The 27,375-nt window shown below is 40.4% G+C and overlaps 1 protein-coding gene across 1 annotated transcript in view; it reads right to left on the bottom strand.

The window, feature by feature from the left end:
- Positions 1-27,169, bottom strand: part of LOC102964456 — an 86,375-nt gene extending 59,206 nt beyond the window's left edge. Inside the window, exons 1-5 of the mRNA XM_042961572.1 lie at positions 27,050-27,169; positions 24,228-24,649; positions 23,807-23,948; positions 17,548-17,998; positions 1,315-1,336 (exon numbers count right to left, since the gene is read on the bottom strand). Coding sequence (XP_042817506.1) covers positions 1,315-1,336; positions 17,548-17,998; positions 23,807-23,948; positions 24,228-24,644 — 1,032 coding nt within the window. The 5' untranslated portion in view covers positions 24,645-24,649; positions 27,050-27,169. The remainder of the gene's footprint in view (positions 1-1,314; positions 1,337-17,547; positions 17,999-23,806; positions 23,949-24,227; positions 24,650-27,049) is intronic.
- Between the last annotated feature and the right edge of the window lie 206 nt (positions 27,170-27,375).

Genomic DNA, 27,375 nt, shown 5'->3' on the forward strand with positions numbered 1-27,375 from the left:
CTTAGGTTCATTGTGACCCCAGATTCCTAGTCTCAGTGAAAGTCTCTCCACCCTTCATGGCACAGTAGAGTGATCTCATTTATTTATTCTCCTGTTTTTTTCCTTTTCTTTTTTCTTTCTTTCTTTTTTTTTTTTTTTTTGTAAGTTCCGTAAAGGCAGGGACCTTGTTTGTCTTGTACACCACGGTATCCTCCCTAGTTCTAGGACGCTGACTGCCTGGTACATGGAGAACTCAATAAATATTTGTTGAATAAACGAATGAATTGTGGACTGGTCACGTTGCTGCTTTTGCCAGGTCACATGTCACGCATCAGAAACCACACAAAAGAGCCCTGTTGTTTAAGGTCTATGTTCAAAGCACAGGTCCAGCCTTCCAGAAGCATTCCAGGATTCTCAGGCTTCAGCTTTCTGCCTCATTCAGGCCTTCATAAAGGGCCCTCAGCCTCCACTGGCTTCGCGAATGAGAGAGCAAGTGAGCAAGCTGTTGACGGTATAGTACTGCTTTACACTCGGACTGGAACTTTGTCTCCCCGGCATGCCTACTAACTCTGGTGCCTCTTCTCTCCATTTAGGAGGCCACAGAAATCCAGCCATTTTACTTTCCTACTTGACTACTGCCACCAAGCTGCCTGTCTGCCTTTCCCAAACTTTCCTTCTTTTGTGACCCTAAAAGCTAGCTCAAGGCATTTTTTATTTTATTTTGCTTTGAGAGTTTTTACATATAATTAATGTTAGAGGACAAAAAAGCTTAACAACATCAAACAGAAATAATTGGGGAAGCAGAAAGTGTTGTAAAATTTTATAAAACTCTTTGCCTGGGATTCGTTCTGTTATTCCTAATTCTACGGGTAAATGGAAACCACAATGAGGTTTCCCTTTCTAATTTACTCTAATTTCTAAGCCTCTAATGTCAAAATCTCTAATTTTGAGGCCAGTGACCCATAACACCCACTTTGAAATACCATCCTTCTGAGCCCCATTGTGTGGGCTCTTTCCTGAATGGTGGCCCCTGTTGCCATCTTAAAGATATAGTCAAGATAGAGCATCACATTCCTCTGAGAAACCTGAGTGTAGGGAATAGCTCCATGCCAGCGCTGGACAACCAGTAACATAGGTCACGTAGGTGAGGCTTGAACTGCAGCTGATTTGAGTCTTGGCAGAACACCTTGTGATCCTCCCAGAAGGTGAGAGCATGAGAAGCTTGCGAGGAGCTGCAGTAAGGCCATTTGCCACTCAGGTGTCTGTCTTCCAAGAAGGCTGTTGTGAGACAGGTCTTCATTGCTTCCTGGGTGGTGATGAGGCTTTCTGCCTCACCTGCCTCGAGTACAGCTGCAGACTATAAACAGCCTTAAATACAGCAGGGTTTTAGCTCCTCAGCAACAAGGTATTCCATATCTCATGTTGAAGTCATCTGACTCCTTTTGTTATCCTTTTGGTGTGAGACAAAAGCTCATGGGGAGTTGGTACCTCTTGGCTACTCTCGATTTGACTGTCTTTGCAAGTACTGATCTGTCTAAACTTAAAGAAGGCTCATTGTTTCTCTACCAGCCAAATCGGTTGACCTTGTTTGAAAGCATCTCATTCATTAACTAATGGTAAAGAAACAAACACAAGAACCAGATAGATACTACCTGGGTTCTAGAGACCTAGACGTGACTACAATGAGGTCATGATTCCTTCCTTTAACATTACTGTCTTGTTTAGGATATAAGCAAGAAAACAAGTATTTATAAGGCAATGTAGAAGTAATACAGTAGGGGAGCCTAGGTGGCTCAGTCGGTGAAGCGGCCAATTCCCGGTTTTGGCTCAGGTCATGGTCTCATATTTTGTGAGTTTGAGCCCCACATTGGGCTCTGCACTATCAGCATGGAGCCTGCTTGGGATTCTCTCTCTCTCTCTCTCTCTCTCTCTCTCTCTCTCTGCCTCCTCCCACTCTCTCTCTCATAACGAATAAACATTTTTTTTTAATGAAGTAGAACAGTGAAAGCAAAATATGGCAAGGGGAGGGACACCTACATGAGACAGTGTGCTGAAAGGGAAGGGAGGAGGCACACAAAGATGGAGGAAGCAAAGTAAGAGAAGTTTTCACATTGGAAAGAAATCACGGACATTCAAATGTAGTGTTAATCAGATTTTGTTCAATAATAACCCTTTTTATGGGCACTTGGCTGGCTCAGTTGGTAGAGCATGCAACTCTTGATCTCAGGGTTGTGTCCCATATTGGGTACAGAGATTACTTAAATAAATCAACCAAAAAAAAAATGATCTTTTCTAGGCTTTTCTCTAACACTTATTTTGAAGCTCTCAGTCCTTCCCTTCAGCTCAAAAGTATTTCCCTCTGGGCATTTATTTTTGTAATGTTTATTTATTTATTTTGAGACAGAGTGAGAAAGAGAGAATGTGAGTGGAAGAGGAGTAGAGAGAGGGAGAGAGAGAATCCCAAGCAGGGTCCATGCTGCCAGCAAAGAGCTGGACAGGGGCTCAATCCCATGGAACTGTGAGATTATGACCTGAGCCAAAATCAAGAGTTGGATGCTTAACCGACTAAGCCACCCAGGTGCCTCATTTTTAAAAAATGGTTATCCCTCTGGGCATTTAAAATACACTGGTTAGGGGTGCCTGGGTGTCTCAGTGGGTTAAATGTCTCACAGTTATGAGACTGAGTCCCCACTCCAGCTCCATGCTAGGCGTGGAGCCTGCTTAAGATTCTCTCTCTCCCTCTTCTTCTGCCCCTCTCTTGCCCACCCCCCCCCCTCAAAAATAAAATAAAATACACTGGTTAAAGATTGCATTTTAGCCAATAAGGGCACTGCACCAGGAGTCTTTTGATTGCAAGTGGCTAAAAGCCTATAGCAGGCATTGTTAACTTCTTACATAAAGCACTCCCTATTACTTCTAATACACCCCATTTTTTTTATTGGAGGGGGGCAACACTCTGCCCAGACATATGCAGTGATTGAATTAAGCCATCCATGACCATTCTGTTTCTCTTTGCCAGATATTCACTTCACCTCCCTGGCAGCTAGGAATGGCCATAAGATTCAGTTCTGGTCAATGAGATGTAAGAGGAAGTAATTTGTGTTGCTCAACAAATGTATCTAATTCATGTAAGTTATCAAATTTATTGGCATAAAGTTGTTCATAATATTTCTTTAATATTCTTTTAATATCTATTGGACCAGTAGTGATATCCCCTCTTTCATTCCTAAACTTGGTAATTTGGGGGTTGTTTTTCTTTATCAGTTGGCTTCCAGTTCATCAATTTTATTAATTCTTCAAAGAATCAACTTTTGGCGTTATTTGCTCAATTATTTGTTGTCTATTTCATGAAGTTCTTTTTAAAAAAAAATTAATATACAGTAAAATTGGCTTTTGTTGTGGCATATAGCTCTATGAGTTTTAACATATGTATACATTTGTGGAACTACCACCCAAATCATGATACAGAATAGTTCCATTATTCCATACAACTTCCTCAAGATGCACTCACAACTGTCCTACATCCCCAACCCAAACAACAACTAATTTATTATCCATCAAAACAGTTTTGACTTTTCCAGAGTGTAATATAAATGGACTTATAAAGTATGTCACCTTTTACATATCTTTCATTCAGCATTATGCCTTTGAAATTCATCTGTTATCACATGTCTCAGTAGTTTTTAATTGCTGAGTGTAGCTGAGTAATATTTTACTGTAGGTATTACAGTTTGCTTATCCATTCAACCATTGAAGGACTTTTGGGTTATTTCTGGATTTGGGCAATTATGAATAGAACGACTATAAATACTCATGGGTAGGCTTTTGTATGTACCTAAGTTTCTATCTCTCCAGAGTAAATATCTAGAAAAGAGACTGCTGGATCATATGGTATTATGGACTGAATGTTTGTGCCCAGCCCCAAAATTCACATGTTGAAGCCCTAACCCCCAATGTGATGGTATTTGAAGATGGGCCCTTCAGGAAGTAAATGGGTTTAGATAAGGTTATGAGGGTGGGGTACTCATAATGGGATTAGTGCACTTAGAAGAAGAAATGGAGAGAGCTTGCTTCCTCTCTCTCTCTCTCTCTCCCCACCATGTGAGGGCACTATGAGAAAGTGGTCATCTGGAAGTCAGGAAAAGAACCCTCACAGAGAACCAAATCAGCTGGCATCTTGATCTTGGACTTCCCAACCTCCAGAACTGTAAGAAATAAATTCCTGTTATTTATGCCACACAGTCTATGTTATTTTGTTATAGCAGCTGAAGCTAATACATCTGACCTTTTTCTTTTTTTAGTTTCAATACATTGAATTTTAACTTTTTTTTTAAAAAAAGAAGCATTGAGGGGCGCCTGGGTGGCTCAGTCGGTTGAGCGGCCGACTTCAGCTCAGGTCATGATCTCGCGGTCCGTGGGTTCGAGCCCCGCGTCGGGCTCTGTGCTGACAGCTCAGAGCCTGGAGCCTGTTTCAGATTCTGTGTCTCCCCCTCTCTGACCCTCCCCTGTTCATGCTCTGTCTCTCCCTGTCTCAAAAATAAATAAAACGTTAAAAAAATTAAAAAAATAAATAAATAAAATAAAAAAGAGGCATTGAGCCAGAATCAACAATATATGACACATAAAATATGAATCTGGAAAATAAGCATTAAAAAATTATATACATAAAAATCATATATATGTATAATATGTATAATGTATTTTTTATATATGGCTTTTTCCCCCTCCCTAGAAAATCTACCTAGAGAATAATGTTGGTGACCAATATGTAAAATGTGCAACTGCAAATATGTTGACATCTGTGTTTAAACATTGTAATGAGTTAAAGGAGATTAATTAGGTTAAAGGAGATTCTCTGTCCCTAGAGAGAATGTATGAGTGTTTCACATGCTCCACATATTCATCAGCACTTGGTGTTATCTTTTGTTGTTGTTTAGCCATCCTAATATGTATGTGGTCATATCTCATCATGGTTTTACTTTTTATTTATTTTTTTAAAGTAGGCTTCATGACCAGCGCTGAGCCCAAAGCAGGGCTTGAACTTATGACCATGAGATCAAGACCTGAACTGAGATCAAGAGGGGGACACTTAACTGACTGAGCCACCCTTGGATGCCGCTCATCATAGTTTTAATTTGCATTTCCCTAAAGTTTAATAATGTGTAGAAACTTTTCATTTGCTTGTTTGCCATCCATAAATACTCTTCTGTGAAGTGTCTGTTCAAGTACCCCCACTCCCAATCCACCTCTTTTAAAAAAATTTTTTTACTGATAAATTTTTGAAGTTCTATATATATTCTAGATAAAAGTCTTTTGTCTTACCACTTGCAAATCTTCTCCCAGTCTGTAGCTTGAATTTTATTCTTAATAGTATGTTTTACAGAGAAAAATGTTAATTTTGAACTTCAATTCATCCATTGTTGTCTTTCACAGGGCTTTTGGTGTCATAACTAAGAATACACAACACTAGGACATGAAGAGTCTCTCATGTTTTCTTCTAAAAAGTTTTATATTTTTATATTTAATATTAGGTACATGATTTATTGTGTATTAATTTTTGTATAATGTATGAATTATAAGTTGGGGTTTACGTGGGGAGAGGGTTTGCATATAGATGTTCAGTTATTCTATTTGATAAGAAGTTTGTTTCAATTGCCTTTGCATCTTTATAAAAAATCAATCAGCCATATTTTTGTGGGTCTATTTCCAAACTCTCTAGCCTATTATACTAATCTATGTGTCTCTTTGCTAATACTATAACCTTGATTACGATAGCTTTATCATAATTGTTAAAAATCTGGTAGCATGAATCCTCCAACTTTGTTTTTTTTTCAAAATTATTTCAGATATTTAGCACTCCATATAACTTTTAGAATTAGTTGTCTATATATATCTACAAAAATATCCTACTGGAATTTCTATCAGAATTACATTAAATCTATTGATCAACTTATGGACAACTGGCATGTTAATTATATTGAATCCATCAATCAATACATGATATCTCACCATTCGGTTTGATCTTTGATTTAAAAATTTTTTATTTTTAATTAAAGTGTAGTTGACATACAATATATTAGTTTCAGGTGTATAACATAGTGATTCAACAATTATATACATGATGAAATGCTCACTTTGATAAATGTAGTTACCATCTAGTGTCATACAAACTTATTATGATAGTGTTGACTATATTTCCTATGCTTGATCTTCTTAGATTTTATTCATCAGCACTTTGTAGATTTCAGTGTACAGATCCTTCCCATATTTTGTTCAATTTATTCCTGAGCACCAACTGCTTTTTGGAGCTATCTAAAATGATATGTTAAAATATCTAGTTGTACATGGCCAATATTTATAAATATACAGCTGACCATTGACAACATGCATTTGAACTGTGTGGATCTGCTTACACGGGGATTAAAAATGAATAAATACAGCACAGTACTGTACATGTATTTTCTCTTTCCTATGATTTTCTTAATACCATTTTTTCTCTAGCTTACTTTATTATAAGAATACAGTATATAATGTATAAATTTGTGTTAGTTGACTACATTATAGGTAATTCTTCTAGTCAAAGGTAGGCTATTAGTAGTTACATTTTTGGAGAGTCAAAAATTATATATGGATTTAAAAAAAAATTTTTTTATGTTTATTTAGTATTAAGAGAGAGAGAGACAGAGCATGAGCGTGGGAGGGGCAGAGAGAGGGGGAGACACAGAATCTGAAGCAGGCTCCAGGCTCTGAGCTGTCAGCACAGAGCCTGACGCAGGGCTCAAACCCACAAACCGTGAGATCATGGCCTGAGCCAAAGTCGGATGCTTAACCAACTGAGCCACCCAGGCACCCCTATATGTGGATTTTTGACTGTGCAGGTAGTTTGGTGCCCCTAACCCCACATTGTTCAAGGATCAACTGCAATTGATTTTTGAGTATTGACTTTTATCCTACAACCTTAACAAACTCCTGTATTAGTCAAGGTTCTCCAGAGAAACAGAAATAGGATCAATTTATAACATATATATAAAGAGATTTATTAGAGGAATTGGCTCATGCAGTCATGGAGGCTGAGAAGTCCCACAGTCTGCTGTCTGCAAACTGGAGAACCAGGAAAGCTGGTGATATACTTCCGTCTGGTTGCTGTACTAGAGGCAGGAGAAGATGGAAGTCTCAGTTGAAGCAAAGAGAGCAAATGTGCCCTTCCTTTGCCTTTTTAGTTCTGTTCAGACTCTCAAGGGATTGGATAATATCCACCCATAATTGGTGAGGGTGAACTCTTTCCTCAGTCTACTGACACAAATGCTAATCTCATCTAGAGATACCCTTACAGACACACTCAGAAATAATGTTTTATCAGCTATCTGGGCATCCCTTAACCCAGTAAAGTTAACCATCACAATTCTATTAGAAGCTTTTTTAATAGATTCAGTGGAATTTTCTCTGTGGATAATCATGTTATCCACAAATAGAGAAAGTTTATTTCTTAACTTCTAAACTGTATTACTCTTCTTTTTCTTGCCTTATTGCACTGACTAGGACTTCCAGCACAATGCTGTGTAGGAATGGAAAGAGTGGACAAACTTTCTTTGTTCCCAGTCTTAGGGGGAAAGGGATTCAGTCTTTCATAACTAAGTATGATAATGACTATGTTTTTTGTTTTGTTTTGAGACTTTATATATTTTTAGAGCAGTTTTAGGTTTACAACCACATTGAGAAGGAGGTAGAGAGGTTTTCCATATACCCCCAACCTCCACACATGCATAGCCTTCCCCATTGTCGACACCACTCACCAGAATGGTACATTTTTTTACCAAGGACGAACCTATATTGACACATCATAATCACTCAAAGTCCATGGTGTGCCTTGGGGTTCACTCTTGGTATTGTACATTCTATGAGTCTGGACAAGTGTATAATGACATATCCATCATTATGATATCTATATACAGAGTATTTTAACTGCCCTAAAAATCCTCTGTACTTTGCCTATTTCATCTCCCCTACACCAGCAACTACTGATCTTTTTGTCTCCATAGTTTTGTCTTTTCCAGAAAGTCCACTATATAGTGGAATCATATATATGTAATCTTTACAGATGGACTTCTTTTATTTAGTCTTATGCACTTAAGGTTTCACCATGTGTCTTCATGGCTTGAGAGCTCATTTATTTTTAGCACTGAATAATATTCCATTGTCTGGGTGTACCACAGTTTATGCATCTATTCACCTACTGAAGGGATACCTTGGTTGCTTCCAAGTTTTGGCAATTATGAATAAAGCTGCTACAAACATCCATGTGCAGGTTTTTGTGTGGACATACATTTTCAACCTCTTTGGATAAATACTGAGGAGCATGATTGCTGAATCATATGGTGAGAGTATGTTTGGTTTTGTAAGAAACTGCCAAAATGCCTTCCAAAGTATCTGTACCATTTTGCGTTCCCACCAATGACTGAGTTCCTGTTGCTCCATACCTTCACCAGCATTTGGTGTTGTTGGTGTTTCACATTTTGGCCATTCTAGTTGGTGTGTGGTGAACTCTAGGTTTTTAACAGATGCGCTTTATCAGTCTGGGGAAATTACCTTCTATTTGTAACATAAATGGATGCTGAATTTTCTCAAATACTTCTTCTGCATCAACTGATATGACAATGTGGTTTTTCTTTTTGAAATTTACTAATCTGGTGGATTACTTTAATTTTTGAATACAGGGTCAACCAGATAGTCCTGGGGTAAATCCCACTCATTCCAGGTGTTTTATTGTTTTTATACATTGCTGAATTCAATTTGATAACATATGTTGAGGATTTTTGTGCCCACGTTCATTAAGGATTTTGTTTTTCAATCTGTTATTCTCCCTGTTGTTTACATTGGGTAATTTCTGCTGGTCTATTTCATCTGTCAGTTGCATTCTTCCGCTGACCTCATCCAGTGAATATTTTGGTTGTCGTATTTTTTCAGCTGTGAAATTTCCATTTGGGTCTTCTTTATATCTTTGATTTCTTTCCTGATGTTTTCTCTCTCCATTCATTCATTCTTTCATCTTAAGCATGGTTATAACAACTAATTTAAAGTCTTTTTCTGACAATTGTAACATGTGTGTCATTTAGACAGTGGCATTTGATTTTCTTTTTCCTTGAAAATTGAGATATTCCTGGTTCTTCCTATGCCTAATAATTTTGCATTATATCCTGCACATTTTGATACTATGTTATCAGATTCTGGATATCTTTTAAACCCTAAACAGAAAGTTGATTTGTTTTAGCAGGCAGTTGCCTTAGGTAGAGTCAGGCCCCAAGTTCTGTGAGGACTGCCATTCCAAAGTCAGTTCAGTTTTCAGACATTTCCGGTCCTTTGTGCATGCTCCCCAGTGGCCGATCTGGATCTGGGAAAGTAGTCTACCCTGGAGCTCAGTTCTCAGTGCTCTGCTATTGAGGGTCAGATCCATGCATGTGTAGTTTAGAGGCAAGTAGAGGTGTTCATCCATTACTTTTGGGGACTACACTTGATCTCTCTCCTCTTTGCAATAAACTCAACATTTCCTAGCTCCCTGAAGCCTCCCTTCATAGTCTTCCAGCTACAAAGCTAGGGTTTTCTGTTTCCTTGCTCTGCTATTTACTTCTTTCAATTGTATCTGCATCCTGGTTCAAGCAATGATAGGAAACAGAGAGAAAAAAAGCCATTGGGATTGGCACCATACTCTTGGAACCAAAGCTCCTCAGGTCAGAGAGAAGGGCTCCCCTCCCTCTGAGTTTAAGATGACTTCCCTGTGACCCCTGTCCTTGCTGTGTTGCTGCTGCCGCCATTGTCATAGTATTGCCTGGAAGGCTACGATAGGAGAGAAGTCAAATGAAGAAAAAGAGATATGGGTTTCCCCCATTGTTTCTGACCTTAGGAGCCCCTTTCTTTGGCAAGACACAGAGCACTTCTCTTAGAGTTCTTCCTGTTCTCTCTCTGTGTGCACTTCTGTGTTTCAGGCTGCCTTTAAGTCTAGGCTGGGAGATACCAAAGTGAAATAAGGGTAAATTCAGTGCAGTTCAGGGGAACTTCAGATTCTCATCTTCTTCCCCAATCTGCTTGCTGTTATTTACTTTGAGGAGTCCTCAGGGAGCAGCTGCTTCATGCATTCTGTCCCAGATTCTGTGGGAACCTCTCTGTGGAGAGAGAGACAGAGTGGAATGTGCTTTCTCTACCTTCTTTAGAACTGAGCTTCTATTCTTATTTTTTATCATTTTGTGCCTTCTACTTATTTGGCTTTAAATTCCTATATTTTTTCCCCTAGATTCTTAAGGTAGATAATTAGGTCACTGAATTTAAACCTTTCTTATATTCTTTTTATTTTTTAATTTTTAATTTTTTTTTATTTGAGAGAGAGAGAGAGAGTACACAAGTTGGGGCGAGGGGCAGAGGGAGAGGGAGAATCTTAAGCAGGCTCCATGCTAAGCATGGATGCAGGGCTTGATCCTACAACCACAACCCTGGGATCATGACCTGAGCCCAAATCAAGAGTGAGCCGCTCAGCTGACTGAACCACCCAGGTGCCCCTTAAACCTTGATTGTTTTCTAATGTAAGTATTTAAAGGAATGGTACCTCAGGACTTGAGTCCTGTTTCTAGGTAGTTTTCCTAGATCCTTCCTCTATGTGTCGGCTTCATCTGCCAGCTATAGCAGCAATGCCTGCCATCATAGCCACAACAGCATCTGGAGATAGAAAGGTATCATCTCTTTTATATGTCTCTCTTTTTGAGAAGGCAAACTTTTCTGGAAACCATAAAACAGGTTTCCCCTAGCGTCTCATTGACCCAGATTAGGTGATATGCCCATTCCTAAATCAGAATTACTTGCAGGTAGAATAGGATTACCATGACTGACTTAGATTAATAATTTGGGGTTGAATGAATATTGAGAAGTCAAACTGTATGACCACTTAGGTGACAAGACTGCTAATAGGTGATGAATAAAAGCAAAGTTTAATGGATTAATCCAGTTCTAATGCAACCTACTGACCTGTCCAAATGGAGATATTCTACTTAGAATCCTGACAACTCCTTCTGCCATGTACTAGAGTCAGCCAAGTTGCATAGGAAAAGATAGCAGATGTTTACCTGCTGATCATTAGCTCAGACACTAGAGTTCCATGTGTTATATAAGCTGCCAACCAATGTCATTCTAGCCTTTAAATAAAAATAATCCTTCAGTTGTAGACAAACTAGTTAATCTGAGCTAAATTCAAATTCAAGTAAGATTAAGAGACCCAAATGAGATACATACATTAGGTAAAACTTCAGGAATCAACAATTAATTTTGCATATAGCTTTATACAAGGAAATACTTTGAATTCAAGATGGAAATTACAACTAATTTTAATATTATTTACTAGCTATCCAAGATTTGTCTATATGGTCCATCCAAATCTTCTTGTAAGGCTGCTAGTGTAGTCTCATCCTTGCCTGTCCTCAACGTTAGTGGAAAAGAGAACATTATTTGGGCTTACATTCAGTCGTCCTTTCACCAAACACTTGTCTGGATTTTATCTCCCAGGTCCTCCGCCTTTCAACAACATTCATTCCATAGGGTTTTTACTTCTACTTTTGCTAGAATATGAACTTTATTAGGGCAGGAATTATATAAAAGTAATCTCCTCTTTGTTTCCCCCAATGCTTTTTTTTTAAATTGTGGTAAAATATACATAAAATTTACCATTTTAACCATTTTTAAGTGTACAATTCAGTAGCATTAAATACATTCATAATGTCATATAACAATCATACTACCCATTTCCAGAACTTTTTAATCAATCACACAGAAATTCTGTACTATTAAACAACTCCTCATCCTCTTCCCCCAACACTGATAACCACTAGTCTATTTTGTCTCTATAAATTTGCCTGTTCTACACACCTCATATAAATGGAATCGTACAATATTTCTTTTTTTGTGTTTGGTTTCCTTCACTTAGCATAAAAGGTTTTCAAGTTTCATCCATGTTGCAGCATTATCAAAGTTTCGTTGCTTTCTAAGGCTGAAAAATATCCATTATATACATATATCTCTCACATTTTGCTTTTCCATTGATCAATTAATGAACACTTGGTTATTTTCACCTTTTGGCTACTGTAATACTGCTATGATCGGGGTGTTCAAGTATCTGTCTGAGTCCCTGCTTTCAGTTCTTCTGGATATATACCTAGGAGTGGAATTGCTCGATCATATGGTTATTCTATGTTCAGCTTTCTGAAGAGCTATAAAACTGTTTTCCACAGTGACTACACCATTTCACATTCCCATCAGCAATGCACAAGTGTTCTGATTTCTCCACATCCTTGCCAACATTTGTTACTTTTTGTATTTTTAATCAAAGCCACCTAAATGGGTATGAGGGGATATCTCATTGTAGTTTTCATTTGCATTTCCCTAATGATTAGTGGTGTTGAACATCTTTTCCTGTACTTATTGGCCATTTGTGTATCTTCTTTGGAGAAATATCTATTCGTGTCCTTTGCCCATTTTTGAAATGGATTGTTTGGGATTTTTGTTGTTGTTGTTGAGTTGCAGGGGTTCTTTATATATTCTGGATATTGATCCCTTATCAGATATAATTTGCAAATGTTTTCATTCTACAAGTAATTAAGTGCCTGTTATGGGTCAGGTACTGTGCCAGATACCTCTGGAACACCAGTGAATGAGTCAGTTCATTCTTTCAAGAAACATAAAATAGCAGGGTCAACACAGAAGCAGATATAAGTGTCCGTTTGGTGGGGTAAAAAGTTATCACAATTCTTCTCAAATATGCAAAGGAAAATGGAGCTAATTTCTTATAACTGATGTTTTTACTTCTTGAATCTCCACCCCATTGGGTGGGTGGTGGTGGTAGTGGAAGGATTTAATTATTCATTTCATTTTAAGTTCAACTCCCTAACATGGCTATTCCTTGCTCTGCCCTTTTCTGCCATCTGGATACCTGGGAAGGGGGTTTCACTCACACTAGGTGAGGTAGTGCTATAGATTAGGTCTCAGTTGGGCTTGCTGTCCTTTTCTAGTCTCCAGTCTTCACAGTTGGTCTGCTGTTGTGCTTGCTCATCAAATTTATAGCAACCAATGATCTGTTCTTTTGACTAGGCGGGAAGCCAGTATCCCTTCCTTTGTGATTTGTCCCCACATCAGTTTTAACCACCCTGTAAGGTATGGCTGAGACTCCCAGCTGATTCTGGGCCCACTGGGTCCTGCAGCTCTTAGCTATAAGATCCACAAAGTTTGTGCAACAGTCCCAACTCTCCAGGTGGTGCAACCAGCTTTTTTCCAAGGTCCCCATTGGGCATGGAGATGTTAGCTGGTAGAGGCCCTTTGCCTAGCACTACAATGCCATTTTTACAATAGTTCAGTGTTGGAAAATAGGAAGTCTCTTCAGCAGTTGCTTTTCCAATGCAATCAATAGGAAGGGGGTGCAGTCCTCTCCCCTTTCAATCCCCTCTGGCATTTCTGCAGGGATTGGCTGCAGAGATGAAGGGACACCTGTGTCTGATCTCTTTGCCTCATCATTACCAGGGGCAAGAGGGCTTTTCATTTATCTCATGTCTTCTTTCTTCCCAAAGTATCATTCCTCCTCCTCCTCTTCTTTGGGACCATATTTGCAGCTTGATATTTTAAAAATATTTTGGGTAATAAATACCAGTAAGAACAGACTGCTATGTAACAAATAGAAGGGTGTGGTAGTGGTCCCCAGCCTACTCTCAGAGTGTTAGGGTAGGCTTCCTGGAAGAAGCCTAAGGTAAAATCTGAATACATAGGAGTTAAGTGCAGCAGATGTTAAGAGTTCAAAAGGAGCACATGCAAAGGCTGGAGGCAGGAGAACTTCTGAAAATTCAGAATATCTTTGGCATAGAGTATGAAGGCAATAGCAAGAGATAAAACTGAAGAGGTAAGCTGTGGTCAGATCATGAAGAGTCTCAAAAACTTTTAGGAGCTAACTGTATATTAAAAGCAATGGGAAGCGTATGTTTTGAGCAAGGAAGTGACATGATCAAGCATATGTTTTTGAAAGATCATTTTGGTTGAAAGAAATGGAAGCATATGAAGTCAAAGCTAAGTCACTTTGCTCCCCCTCACTCAGGGATTAGCTACCATCTCAAATTTTGTGGATGTACCAGAAAAGTATAGAGTTGGAGGGTCAGTCACATCACCATCTTTAAATATTGAAGAGATGCATTCTCAAGGAAGGCAAAGGATGAAGAAATAGAAGAGGGGATAGGTAATTACTAACGGCAGCCAAGGTCCTTCAGAGGTGAGAAGGAATGACGAGGGGCCAGCGAGACCCCTCTTTCATTCTGAAGATGGGAAATGATGGGCGAAGTGTAGATAGGTTGGCAAATTTGATGGCAGGGAGTTTTTTTAAGTTATTTTTCCCCCCTGTAATGCAGGAGGCAAAATCATAGCCATCTGCCCATGAAGAGGTGGCCAAGGAGTATAGTAAACATTGTTGGCTGACCCATTGTCATTCCCAATCCCCACCTGTCCTGCTGCTTCCCCTCTAGAGATTGAAAACCCATGCTTTCTGAAACACATTTGCAAAAAGGAAACATAGCAGAATTTTGCTGGGGATTCTTGGAAAGCTTTTACTTTTCCTAGTAAAGGAGATGGTCATTGCTGGAGCTCCACTTCCTTTTTCTTCCTGACTTGATCCTGGATGTTATTCCTGAAGCTCTCTTGCCTGATAAAATAAACATGAGGGAATGACCAAAGGGCAGAGACCACATCCAGACCAGTTGTTGTTCAGCTGCTGATTGACAGCCAGCATCAACTAACCTCCAGCTTTCTGGTTACAAAACCTTATTTGTTTAAACCATCAAAGGTGGATTTTGCATCCAGAATCATTCCTGATACAGGTAAGTTTAAGGACAATGATAAACGTGTGATCTGGTTTCATGTAAAGAGAGAACATAGGCTTATAGCTAATATTAAAGGCCAAGATGAAGTTAAATTCTTAAAAATACCGATTTCATTTGGGAGTATTCAACATCTGTGGGAATTAATCTAATAGGGGTGCTAATATCGTGCTAATTTTAAAAATCAAGGTTAGCCGAAATCATATTAATTCTCCATTTAAATAAACTAGCCCCTTCCACTCATTAGGTGACTTTTCAAAAAATGTTTTTAATGTTTATTTATATCTGAAGAAGAGAGATACAGAGCATGAGTGGGGTGGGGCAGAGAGGGAGACACATAATCCAAAGCAGGCTCCAGGCTCCAGGCTCCAAGCTGTCAGCACAGAGCCAGACACGGGGCTTGAACTCAAAAACCATGAGATCATGACCTGAGCCAAAGTCAGACACCCAACCGACTGAGCCACCCAGGCACCCCTAAGTAAGTGACTTTCATAAGTGCAAGATCACTCAAGTACACAGCAACAGTCTTAAAAGTTTCGTCATGAACTTAGATGATAGGACTCATACCACCTTCTTGTGGAGAAATTCAGATTACTCACAATGCAGGGAATACAACCTTTTAAGGTTTATGGCAGCACCAAGTGAAGACAACTTCCCTCAGAACACTTGATTAAGATTCTGTCATTTTATTCACATAGTAACAACAAACTCTTTCAATAATTAAGCAATAATTCACAATACATATTTCTGAGGCATTTGCTGCTTTAATAGATGGCTTGTTCCTCTCTTTAATTATGAACAGAATGAGCCCAAATAAAGACTCCTACACTTTTAATAACTGAAAATATACAAAACCCTATATTCCTATTAACTACAGCTACAAAGTATAATCACTATCAGAAAATTCTGTAATTACAATTTATATTCACCTCTCTCCTTACCAATCTTATGTTATTAATATTCTAAGTAGAGCATAGTAATCCCATATTTGGGTCTGGAGTTACTCTAAGCACTATATATGGTTGGATTTTCTGATAATGCAATGTTTATACTTCACAAGAAACCCGCTCAGACAAAGAAGTTTACTATGAGTCCCCTCTTCCCTTCTCCTGAAGACTTTCATTTCTGATGTTTGCTTTCCATATTGGGTAACTGTGGCACCACAAAAAACATTATAATGCATGTATTCTTGTAATAGTTTTATCAAGAATCTCTAGAAAAGGAAACGTTATGTTGTACACTGTCAGAATAATTTTAATAACATACAAGTCAGTCATTTTATTTTTAAACAAGAAATCTAATTGATTTAACTATGGGTAAAACTCAGTGGACTCTTAAATTTTTTTTTTTTAACGTTTTATTTTATTTTTGAGACAGAGAGAGACAGAGCATGAACGGGGGAGGGTCAGAGAGAGAGGGAGACACAGAATCTGAAGCAGGCTCCAGGCTCTGAGCCGTCAGCCCAGAGCCCGACGCGGGGCTCGAACTCACGGACTGTGAGATCGTGACCTGAGCTGAAGTCGGACGCTTAACCGACTGAGCCACCCAGGCGCCCCTCAGTGGACTCTTTAAATTGAAATTTGGTAATGTCTTCTTTTGTACCGGAGCATCAAAACCCAGGGTCTCATGTCCTGACAACCGGTCTACAAACAAGCCTTACTAAGCATGCATAAGACCCTGAAAAGGTTGTCTTGTGATGCCTGAAACATATTCACAGCTGATTTATGCCAGAAAGGGGGCCATGAAGAACAGTGAAGGATAGTGGTTAGTTGTTAAGGGTTTCCTTTTCCTTTTCCATGTAAGCTGTGGTACTTCTCCATCACACGCCACACTTGCTAATATTTGTATTGTATCAGTCTTAATGGGACAGTGTTTTCATCTCCCTTTTTTCATTTTAAGATGACCATGAACCTTATATGAGCACCCACAGATAGCTCTTTTTATTAGTAGAATGTTCCTTATGTAGAAAGTTCCTAAGACATGTAGAGCCATCTTAATGTTTTCACGGGTTTATTTCCAAATTACATTGAAAAGGAAATTATTTATTTCCTACATAGGAAACTACTTAGTATCATCAATAGTATATAGGCTTTTGTGAATTTCCATAAGAGATTAAGTGCCTTTACTCATCTGCCTCCTAACAATGAACCTGGACATTTCAGCCTAGGTCTGAAGGTATCAATTCTTTTGAGTTTCCTCAATCCTATTCTCGTATTTTGAATCTGGTAAGAGAACAAATGGTAAAAAATTTTAAAATGCTCTAATCTTTGGTCTGAGAACTCCAATGCTCAAGTTATGGAATAGAAGAAAACACTTATTTTGATACTGATTCCTTCTCAACAGGGAAAATATGTTTGTCTAAAAAGAAATATACTAGTTTATTACTTGTGTTAGTAATGGCAATAGAATATGTTTGGGAATATCTTTTCAAGCAAGAGCTGCCCTGGGGATGGAAATTTGAATTCAGCTTTAGAATCTCAAACATCTGGATTGACATTGCTTTCTGATAAGCAGAAAAGCAAACAATGTTGATAGAAGATATTCTACATTCTCTCCTGTAGCTCTTATGACTTTTGAAAGCAAACCAGTGCCCACTAAAAACTACTGAAATTCTAAAAGAGTGTGTGTGCTTTCTGTCTTATCCTGCTGACAAAGCTCTGAGCAAATGCTTTGATTCCCTTACAACACTGATGGGACTTTTTCTTTAGTGTGTCTTTTCCTATGTCTGAGAAGATTTGAGCTCTGACTAAAGGCTTTCCCACATTCATGACACTTGTAGGGTTTTTCCCCAGTGTGAGTTCTTCGATGCTGAATCAGGACTGCACTTCGGCTGAAAGCCTTCGCACACACATCACATGCATAAGGTTTCTCTCCACTGTGGATTCTATGATGTAGGATAAGGGCTGAGCTCTGACTGAAGACTTTGCCACATTCATCACACTTATGTTGTTTTTTTCCAGAAGGGCTTCTCTGTTTTCTTTCAAACCCATTATCTTGTTCACAAGCTCTTCTATACGTGAAACTCTGGGAAGCATTCATATGAAGGGTGTCAGAAATATTGTAAGGCAGTTCTATGGTTGGAGGAGTCTTTTGCCTCGAAGCTGAATTCACATTGATAGTTTTGCTCTCTTTAGCTGAAATAATATAGAGAAAAGCAATTTCACTCGTTCTCTGTTCAGAAAGAAAGGTAAATTGAATGATCCAAATGAAATATATATGGATTATTTATTAGCCAGCATGTTTGTAAAATAGCATCACAGTGTGGAAGATGAGGATGCTAAGACAGAACACATTGAGAACATCATAAAGCAAGAGGGAAAGCTTTACATACTGAGGAGACAGTCAACTATCAAGATGAAAAGCACCATGCAAAAAGTAGAATGGTGAGTAGAGGTAAAAAGATATATCAGAGACTGAAGAAAATCTGGAAGAAAAGAGACTACAAGATAAGGAATAATGGGAGAAGCAGAGAAACAAGCAGAAGAGGAGACAAATGTGGCAGTAGGTAGTAATAGACAAGACTTAGTGCAAGGGTCAACAGAGAAAAGTTTAATAATGAGGAATGGAATGAGGAAAGCCAAGGGTCAAAAATGAATACAGAAAATAAGCTCAAAAAATAAAAATTAGGGGGAAAAGGGGGGAGAATTACAGACTGAGATAACAGACACCTCAAACAAATCAAGGGTAGCACAAAGCACCCATTTATGAAAAACCTCTACTCTTGTATGTATTTTATAGTACTAGTTGAATGGCATTATTACTGGTTTAAATAGAAATCATTTTGTAAATGGTAAGGACTGTCTCAAATTCACTTCTGATACCTCAAACTCTAAAGTGACCTCAATGTCAAAATCCAAGGATGTCCACTCTTGTCACCTTCAGTTAACACAGTACTAGAAGTCCTAACCACAGCAATTAGACAACATAAAGTAATACAAGGCATCCAAATTGGTAAGGAAGTAAAACTCTTACTATATGCAGATGACACGATACTATATCCAGAAAACTCTAAAGACTCCACAAAAAACTACTAGAAGTGGTAAATTGAGTAATGTTGCAGGATACAAAATCAATGTACAGAAAGCAAAAAACGAAATTAAGAAAACAATCCCACTTACAATTGCACCAAAAACAATAAAATATCTAAAAATAAACTTAAAGAGGTGAAAGACCTATCCTCTGAAAACTATAAAACATTTGATGAAAGAAATTCAAGATTATGCAAAGAACTGGAAAGATACTCAGTGATCATGGGTTGGAAGAACAAATATTTTTAAAATGTCTATACTACCTAAAGCGATCTACAGATTTAATGCAATCCCTATGAAAATACCAACAGAACTAGAACAAATAATTCTAAAATTTGTATGGAACCATGAAAGACCTTTAATAGCCAGAACAATCTTGAAAAACAAAACAAAACAAAACAAAACAAAACTGGAGGTATCACAATTCCAAAGTTCAAGTTATATTACCAAGTGACAGGAAAACAGTATGGTACTGGCATAAAGGAATGAAGCTGGACCACTTTATTACACCACACACAAAAATAAATTTGAATTCGATTAAAGACCTAAGTGTGAGACCCACAACCATAAAATTTTGAAGAGAACAAAGGCAGTAATCTGACATCAGCGATAGCAACATTTTTCTAGAAATATCTCCTGAAGCAAGGGAAATAAAAGCAAAAATAAACTCTTGAGGCTACATCAAAATGAAAAGTTTCTGCACAGCAAAGGAAACAATCAACAAAACTAAAAGACAACCTACTGAATGGGGGACAATACTTGCAAATGACATACCCAATAAAGGGTTAGTATCCAAAATATATAACAAACTGATTCAACTCAATACCCAAAAAACAAATAATCCAATTGAAAAATTGTCTTTTGCCCAGAAGACATAAACAGACATTTCTCCAAAGAAGATATACAGATGGCCAACACACATGTGAAAAGATGCTTAACATCACTCATCATCAGGGAGATGCAAATCAAAACTACAATGAGGTATCTCACCTCACACCTGCCAGAATGGCTAAAATCAAAAACACAAGAAACAAGTGTTGGTGAAGATGTAGAGACAAAGAAACCCTCTTGCACTGTTGGTGGGAATGCAAATTGGTTCGGCCACTGTAGAAAATAGTATGGAGGTTCCTTAAAAAGTTAAAAGTAGAACTAGCCTATTATCCAGCAAATGTACTAGTGAGTATGTACTCAGAGAATACAAAAACACTAATTCAAAGGATACATGCACCCCTATGTTTAAAGTAGCATTATTTACAATAGCCCAAGTATCCATCAATAGATGAGTGGATAAAGAAGATGTATACACACACACACACACACACACACACACACACACACACACAATAAAATTATTCAGCCAAAAAAGAATGAAATTTTCCCATTTGCAACAACATGGATGGAGCTAGACAGTATAATATAAAGCGAAATAAGTCAGTCAGAGAAAGACATGATTTCACTCACATGTGGAATTAAAAACAAAACAAATTAGCAGGGTGGGGGGGGGGAGGAGAGAGAGAGAGAGAGAGAGAGAGAGAGAGAGAGAGAGAGAGAGAGAGAGAGAGGCAAACCAAGAAACAAACTCTTAACTATAGAGAACTTACCAGAGGGGAGGAGGGTGGGGGAATGGGAGAAAAAGGGGATGGGGATTAAGGAGTACATTTATCATGATGAAAGATAAATAAAAAACAAAACAAAAAATGTAGAAAAGGTCTCTGTGAGGACATTCGGAGGTAGAACATAGTCCTTGCCAACTCTGAGATCCTAAAACCTGGCTTTAAGGCTAATTAATTTTGTAGTCACTGCCACAAAAAGCTGCTGAAGCAGGGATGGTTCCCTCTTGATCCTGATGGAGTGTGAACAGACTTTCATTTTTCTCTTAGTTAAGCCAACACAACTGCTAGACTGGAGGTGTTAAGTCCCCGGCACAAGCCTCTTGGGAGCGGGTACTTATCCAGTAAGAGAAATATTTTCTAAATCTCTATATTTCTGCTATATTTTCTTATTAAAATTCTCTTGGAAAAACTCTAACCTTACTTAGCTGATCAAACCCCATAGAATAAGGAAGCCGTGCTGGGGGGAGAAGGGGAGATACTCCCAGTTGGGGTTTCCCTTTTCATTTCTGACTCCCATTTTATCCAGCATGATCATCTAGAAGGAAGGTCTCTGCTTAGATGTCACTCATCAAAGAGGGCTTCTCCACCACTTTATTTAATAAGACTCTGTCCCCACTTTATTTGATAATACTTATCCCCCTCATTTTGCTTTGGTTTTTCTTTCCATAGCACTTATTTTTTTAGTATCTGCAATGGAAAAGCTATGCTAGCCATTTTGAAGCACTTTTGTAAAAGGTGATGCAAAGAATTCCTCTCAAAGCTAGAGCAAACAATCCTAAAATTTATATGGAACCACAAAAGACCCCAATAGCCAAAGTAGTGTTGAAAAAGAAAACCAAAGCGGGAGGCATCACGATCCCGGACGTTAGCCTCTACTACAAAGCTATAATCATCAAGACAGTGTGGTATTGGCACAAAAACGAACACACAGACTACTGGAATAGAATAGAGAACTCAGAGATGGACCCACAAATGTATGGCCAACTAATCTTTGACAAAGCAGGAAAGAGTATCCAATGGAAAAAAAGACAGTCTGTTTAACAAATGGTGCTGGGAGAACTGGACAGCAACATAAAGAAGAATGAAACTGGACCACCTTCTTACACCACACACAAAAATAAACTCAAAATGGATTAAAGACCTAAATGTGAGTCAGGAAACCATCAAGACCCTAGAGGAGAAAACAGGCAACAACCTCTTTGACCTCAGCCACAGCAACTTCTTACTTGACACGTTTCTGAAGGCAAGGGAAATAAAAGCAAAAATGAACTACTGGGACCTCAACAAGATAAAATGCTTCTGCACTGCAAAGGAAACAATCAACAAAACTAAAAGGCAACCAACAGAATGGAAGAAGATATTTGCAAATGACATATCGAATAAAGGGTTAGTATCCAAAATCTAGAAAGAACTTACCGAAACCAACACATGAAAAACAAATAACCCAGTGAAGAAATGGGAAGAAGACATGAACAGACACTTTTCCAAAGAAGACATCCAGATGGCTAACAGACACATGAAAAGATGCTCAACATCACTCGTCAGAGGAAAACAAATCAAAACCACATTGAGATATTACCTCACACTGGTGAGAGTGACTAAAATTAACAACTCAAGAAACAAAAGATGTTGGTGAGGATGTGGAGAAATGGGAACCCTCTTGCACTGTTGGTGGAAATGTAAACTGGTGCAGCCACTCTGGAAAACAGTGTGGAGGTTCCTCAAAAAATTAAAAATAGAACTACCCTATGACCCAGCAATAGCACGACTAAGAATTACCCGAAGGAAAAAAAAAAATAAAAATAAAAATAAAAATAAACAATTATCCAAAGGATACAGCAGTGCTGATTCATAGGGGCACATGTACCCCAATGTTTATAGCAGCACTTTCAACAATAGCCAAATTATGGAAATAACCCAAATGTCCATCAACTGACGAATGGATGAAGAAGATGTGGCTTATATATACAGTGGAATACTACTTGGCAATGAGAAAGAATGAAACCCTGCCATTTGCAGCAACGGGGATGGAACTGGAGGGTATTACGCTAAATGAAATAAGTCAGTCAGAAAGACGATATCTTATATTTTCACTCAAGTGGAACTTGAGAAGCTTAACAGAAGACCATGGGAGAAGGGAAGGGGAAAAACAGTTTCAAACAGAGAGGGAGGCAAACCCATTAAGAGACTCTTAAATACAAAGAACAAACGGAGGATTGATGGGGGGGGGGGGCAGGGGGAAAGGGGAAATGGGTGATGGGCTTTAAGGAAGGCACTTGTTGGGATGAGCACTGGGTGTTGTATGTAAGTGATGAATCGCAGGAATCAACCTCCAAAACCAAGAGCACACTGTATACACTGTACATTAGCTAACTTGAAAACAAATTATATTAAAAAAAATAATAAAATAAATAGAAAATTACTTCTGTTAACAAATACCAAAAAAAAAAAAAAAAAGTGATGCAAGGAGCAACAGAGGCCAGTTTAGCATGTGAGGGAGAGAAAAATATTCAAATTCGAGTCACCACAGGAGGGCAAAGTCATCTTAGCAGCAATATGGCAATTATAGTACTAGACGTCACCAGTAACCAAACAAGAAGAAACAGAATATGATGAGGTAGACTGTGACTTTATGGTCCCTCAGAAGGGCCCTTAGGAGCTGCCTGAAGGTAAAACATCTGAGAACAAGGCCAGGTTGGTGCCCTGTGGACCAACAGTGTTTGCTCCTGCTTCAGTTAGAGTAGCTGTGTTTTCATCTGTTTTACACGCTGGAACTCCATGTAAAATTTCATTTGAGAAAAGGGTCATGCTTCTTTTTCTTTTTAATGTTTATGAGGTGGGAAAGAGAGGGATGGAGAGAGAGACAGAGAGCACGTGGGGGAGGAGCAGAGAGAGAGAGGGACAGAGGATCCAAAGCGGGCTCTGCGCTGACAGCAACAAGCCTGATGGGGAGCTCGAACTCACAATTGTGAGATTATGACCTGAGCCAAAGTCAGATGCTCAACCAACTGAGCCACCCAGGAGCCCCAAAAAGGGTCATGATTCTTAAAGAAAGGTTTGAAAATCCCATGGAGATGATGTCAAGGATTTAAAAATCTGAAAGATATTACAAGACTCTATGAGTAAGAAACAAGAACAAAATACTGAGAGTGATCATTAGCACAACATATAATGGAAGTTCCCACGTGAAGAAGAGGCAGGAGGGGAGATCTGAGACCTCTTACAGAGAGCAGCTGAGATGTGTGTGGGCAGGTGAGAGGCCACCTTTTCCTCCCACCATGAACTGAATCCTGCCCCTCACCTTTTTGTCTTGAGTGAAACTCCCGTGATGTTAATGGCAGCTGCTTCTTAATGGGCTTGATCTGGCTATTTGGTGATTCCCGATGAATTTCCCAAGGTGTCAACTTCTCTGCAAGCATGTCCTCATTTTGTCCAAAAAACACCTGAAAGCAGTTAGGCATACCTGAGGCTGAAGAAGAGACCCACGTTGGGACTTTGAAATAAAATAGCAGAGAAAAAACTATGTAGAAATATCCTGGGATGCAGGAAAAGGGAGGAAGAAAGCACAGCCGTGTTCAGTTTTCTGGCACAGCTGGGAGTACATTCACCACCCAACATGTTTAGCGTGTTCAGTGGGAGTACAATTTGAGAGCTCTACCCCAGTAATGGCCCAGAGCTTCTAACCCAGCCTGGTTGCCCATCCATGCCTGATGCCTTTTTACCTGCTCAGTTGGCCCGTCAAGCTCTTTCTCCAGCTCCTCCAGCATAGTCACGGCTTGCTCTCCGTTCTCGGGCCGGTGCTCTCGCAGCCAGGCCTGCAGCTCCTCAGGCAGGATGGCCAGGAACTGCTCCAGCACCAGCAGCTCCAGGATCTGCTCCTTGGAGTTCACCTCGGGCCTCAGCCACTGATGGCAAAGCTCCCGGAGCCGGTTCAGAGCCTCCCGGGGCCCAGGCGACTCCTGGTAGCCAAAGTGCCTGAACCGCTGGTGGAAGGTCTCTGGGCTGCAGGAGGTGCTCCAGGGGAGGCTGGGGTCCAGATCACAGATCTGCTCTTCGTCTTCCATCTTCACTATCACAATGCTGTCAGACTCCTCTGAAGGTTGTGGATGGAGTGAGGACTTTCTCAATTTTGCAGACATTTGGACTGGAAATAAATAAGTAGGCTTTAATCTTCAGGGAGGTGAGCTTTCCTTAAGGACACTCCTTAAATACGATTAAACAAACAGGTGGAAACAAGACACAGACACGTTTCTTAGAAATACAACACTGGGGGCACCAGCCTCAGTAGGTTAAACCTCTGATTCTTGATTTCAGCTTAGGTCATGATTTCAGGTTCGGTTTGTGAGATCAAGGCCTGCAGAGTTGGCTTGGGATTCCCTCTCTCCCTCCCTTTCTCTCTGCCCCTCCCCCATGCGTGCTCAAAATAAACAAACTTTTTTTTTTTTTAAATTTAAACACAAAGAAACATAACACTGTTACAGAAAGTACTGCCCTTAATCTTAACATAAACCATGCTTTCAAAGAATACTTCCTTAAGAGAATTGAAGAGCTAAGATGGCATTAATTCATATGCATGAGTAATTCCCAATTTATTCTGAAAATCTTGCACATAAGGCTGACTAAATATCACAATAAGAGATCAGCCAGGATTGTGCAGGAACTCCTGGAGAACAGAAACAAGGGAAGCTTGAGAAAAATTATGACTCTGGGGCAGGCTCAAACAGCCAATTAATTTTTTCTAGCCTGTTGCAAAGAGCATTAAGAAATAGTCTCATGAGAGAAGTATTCATGTGGATTTCTTTTCAACACTTACTATTAAACAGTATTAAATAAAACATTAAGTTTAATACTATTGAACAGCATTAAAACAATACTATTTTGACATAAAGGAACTATTTAAAAGAAAAAGTAATTGTACATTCCCTAATCTTAATGTGCTTCTATTTTTTCATATTCACTACTTCCCATCCATAACATCTGCATTATTTACCTATCTCTTTAGTGTAGAATATTTAGGTTGTGTCTAAGTTTGACTACCATAAATAATGATGGGAGGCACATTTTCAGGAATATATTTTTCTCCTTTCAAATTATTCAAGGATATCCCAAGGACTTGGCTTGCTGGGGTCAAAGGAGAGCGGCAAATGTCTTGCTCGGTGCTATCAAATGAATTACTGAAACGATTGTTCACCAATTCACAATGTCAACAGCAACTCAGTGATGTAATTTCTCCAGGTATCATGAGCTTGTCAGCAGGAAGGGGGTGGAAAGACAGTTCTAGCACTATATGCATCACTGATCACTGATGGCTGATTACAAAATCTTATAGGTGACCCGATTTTTCTTTTTTATGCAGTTGACCTGAACAAGACCCGTGGCTTCTTAAAACTCTAGCAGGTGAGAGACAACGTTACGAAGTAAATAGAAGAACGTTATATACACTGACTGCTATGCAGCAAATGATAAGAGCTGACACAGAGTATTAACCATGTGCCGAGCACTGTTCTCAGCACCTTAAAGAGAAACTCCTTTAAACCTTCTCAAAAGTCCTGTACGCTTACTTCCATGCCTGCCTTGTAGATGAGGAACCTGCCAAGCTCAGGTAGAGTGACCACGGGCAAGGGGGCAGGGATGGGGCCTGATTCCGGGCCATCCACTTACCCACAGTGCTGCGTGGTCAAGAGGCAGGGGGCAGGGGTCCGGGTGCCGAGAAGGAGCAGCAGACCCAGATGCTCCTGCGCCGGGGGGAGAATCTAAGGTCGAGACCTGGGCGGCGGGAAAGGTTGAGGCCATGAGTTCGGACGCCGTCTGGGAGCGTTACATTGAGGGACTCTAAACTAAAAGCCTCTGGAAGTCACGGAGAGAGTGGCGGCCGGCACGCATTCTGCCTCTTCAGCACCTGCAGCCGCGGGCCACCTCCACAGCTGCTCTCGGCGCTACACAGGAGACTGGGAGACCGAACCGCCAACACACGCGCGGGCCTGTGACCAACGGGCTCCCTCCCTGGAGGGGAGGCTTCGCCGAGAGCCCGGAAAGCGGGGTGCTACGGCGGAGGACCGACGCTCACGCCAGCACCCCTCCTCCAGCGGGGCCGAGTCGCCGCAGGTTGGCGCCGGAGGGTCTCCGGACGCGTAGCCCACCTGCCCCACCCCGCCCACGCCTCTCCCGCGCGGGGCCCCGGCCCCGCGAGACCGCGGGCCGCGCGCGGGCGTTGAGGACGCTGCGCGGAGGCCAGGTGAGCGCGCGCCGGCGGGGAGCCGAGAGGGTTCGGCTGTGGCGGCAGGCGCCGCGGGGCTGCACCGGGAGGACGAGGGGAGGGGGGGTCCCGGCGCGCGGCTAGGGGGCCTGGAGGTGCAGGACCGGCCAAGGGCCGAGGGAAACGCCGGGGGGTGACAGGAGCGGGCGTGAAGAGGGGTTGGGCGGCGGGACGGGCTGGGAGCGCGGCCTCAGGGTGTCGTCGAGGTCCGCGCCACCTCCTCCCAAACCCCGGGTGAGGACGCCTCTCCATGCAGCCTAGGGGTTCAGAGGGGGCCTCGGCTCTCACCTCCCGACGGGGAAGAGCGACCCCGCGTTTTCCGGAAGATGCCGGGAAAGCGCCCGGTCGGAAGCTGCTTCCGGTCCTCGCGGCTGGGTTGGGAGCCGGCCCGGGTTGAGGGAGCGGTTGCCATGGAGACGGGTCGCCGCCGCAGGAGGCTTTTGGTGAGGCGACTTCCGAGTTAGCGGAAGGGGATAACCCCGACGGTTGGGAATGCGACTGCTCCGCCTCCCGGTTCACAAAACCCGGGTGGTTGTTTTTCAGAGTGCTTCTACTTAGGTTATTCCATTTACTTTTTCATTAACCCGGTAAAGTTATTCCCACTTAACAAGAAA

This window comes from Panthera tigris, chromosome D3 (assembly GCF_018350195.1).
Source record: "Panthera tigris isolate Pti1 chromosome D3, P.tigris_Pti1_mat1.1, whole genome shotgun sequence".
Lineage (NCBI taxonomy): Eukaryota > Metazoa > Chordata > Mammalia > Carnivora > Felidae > Panthera > Panthera tigris.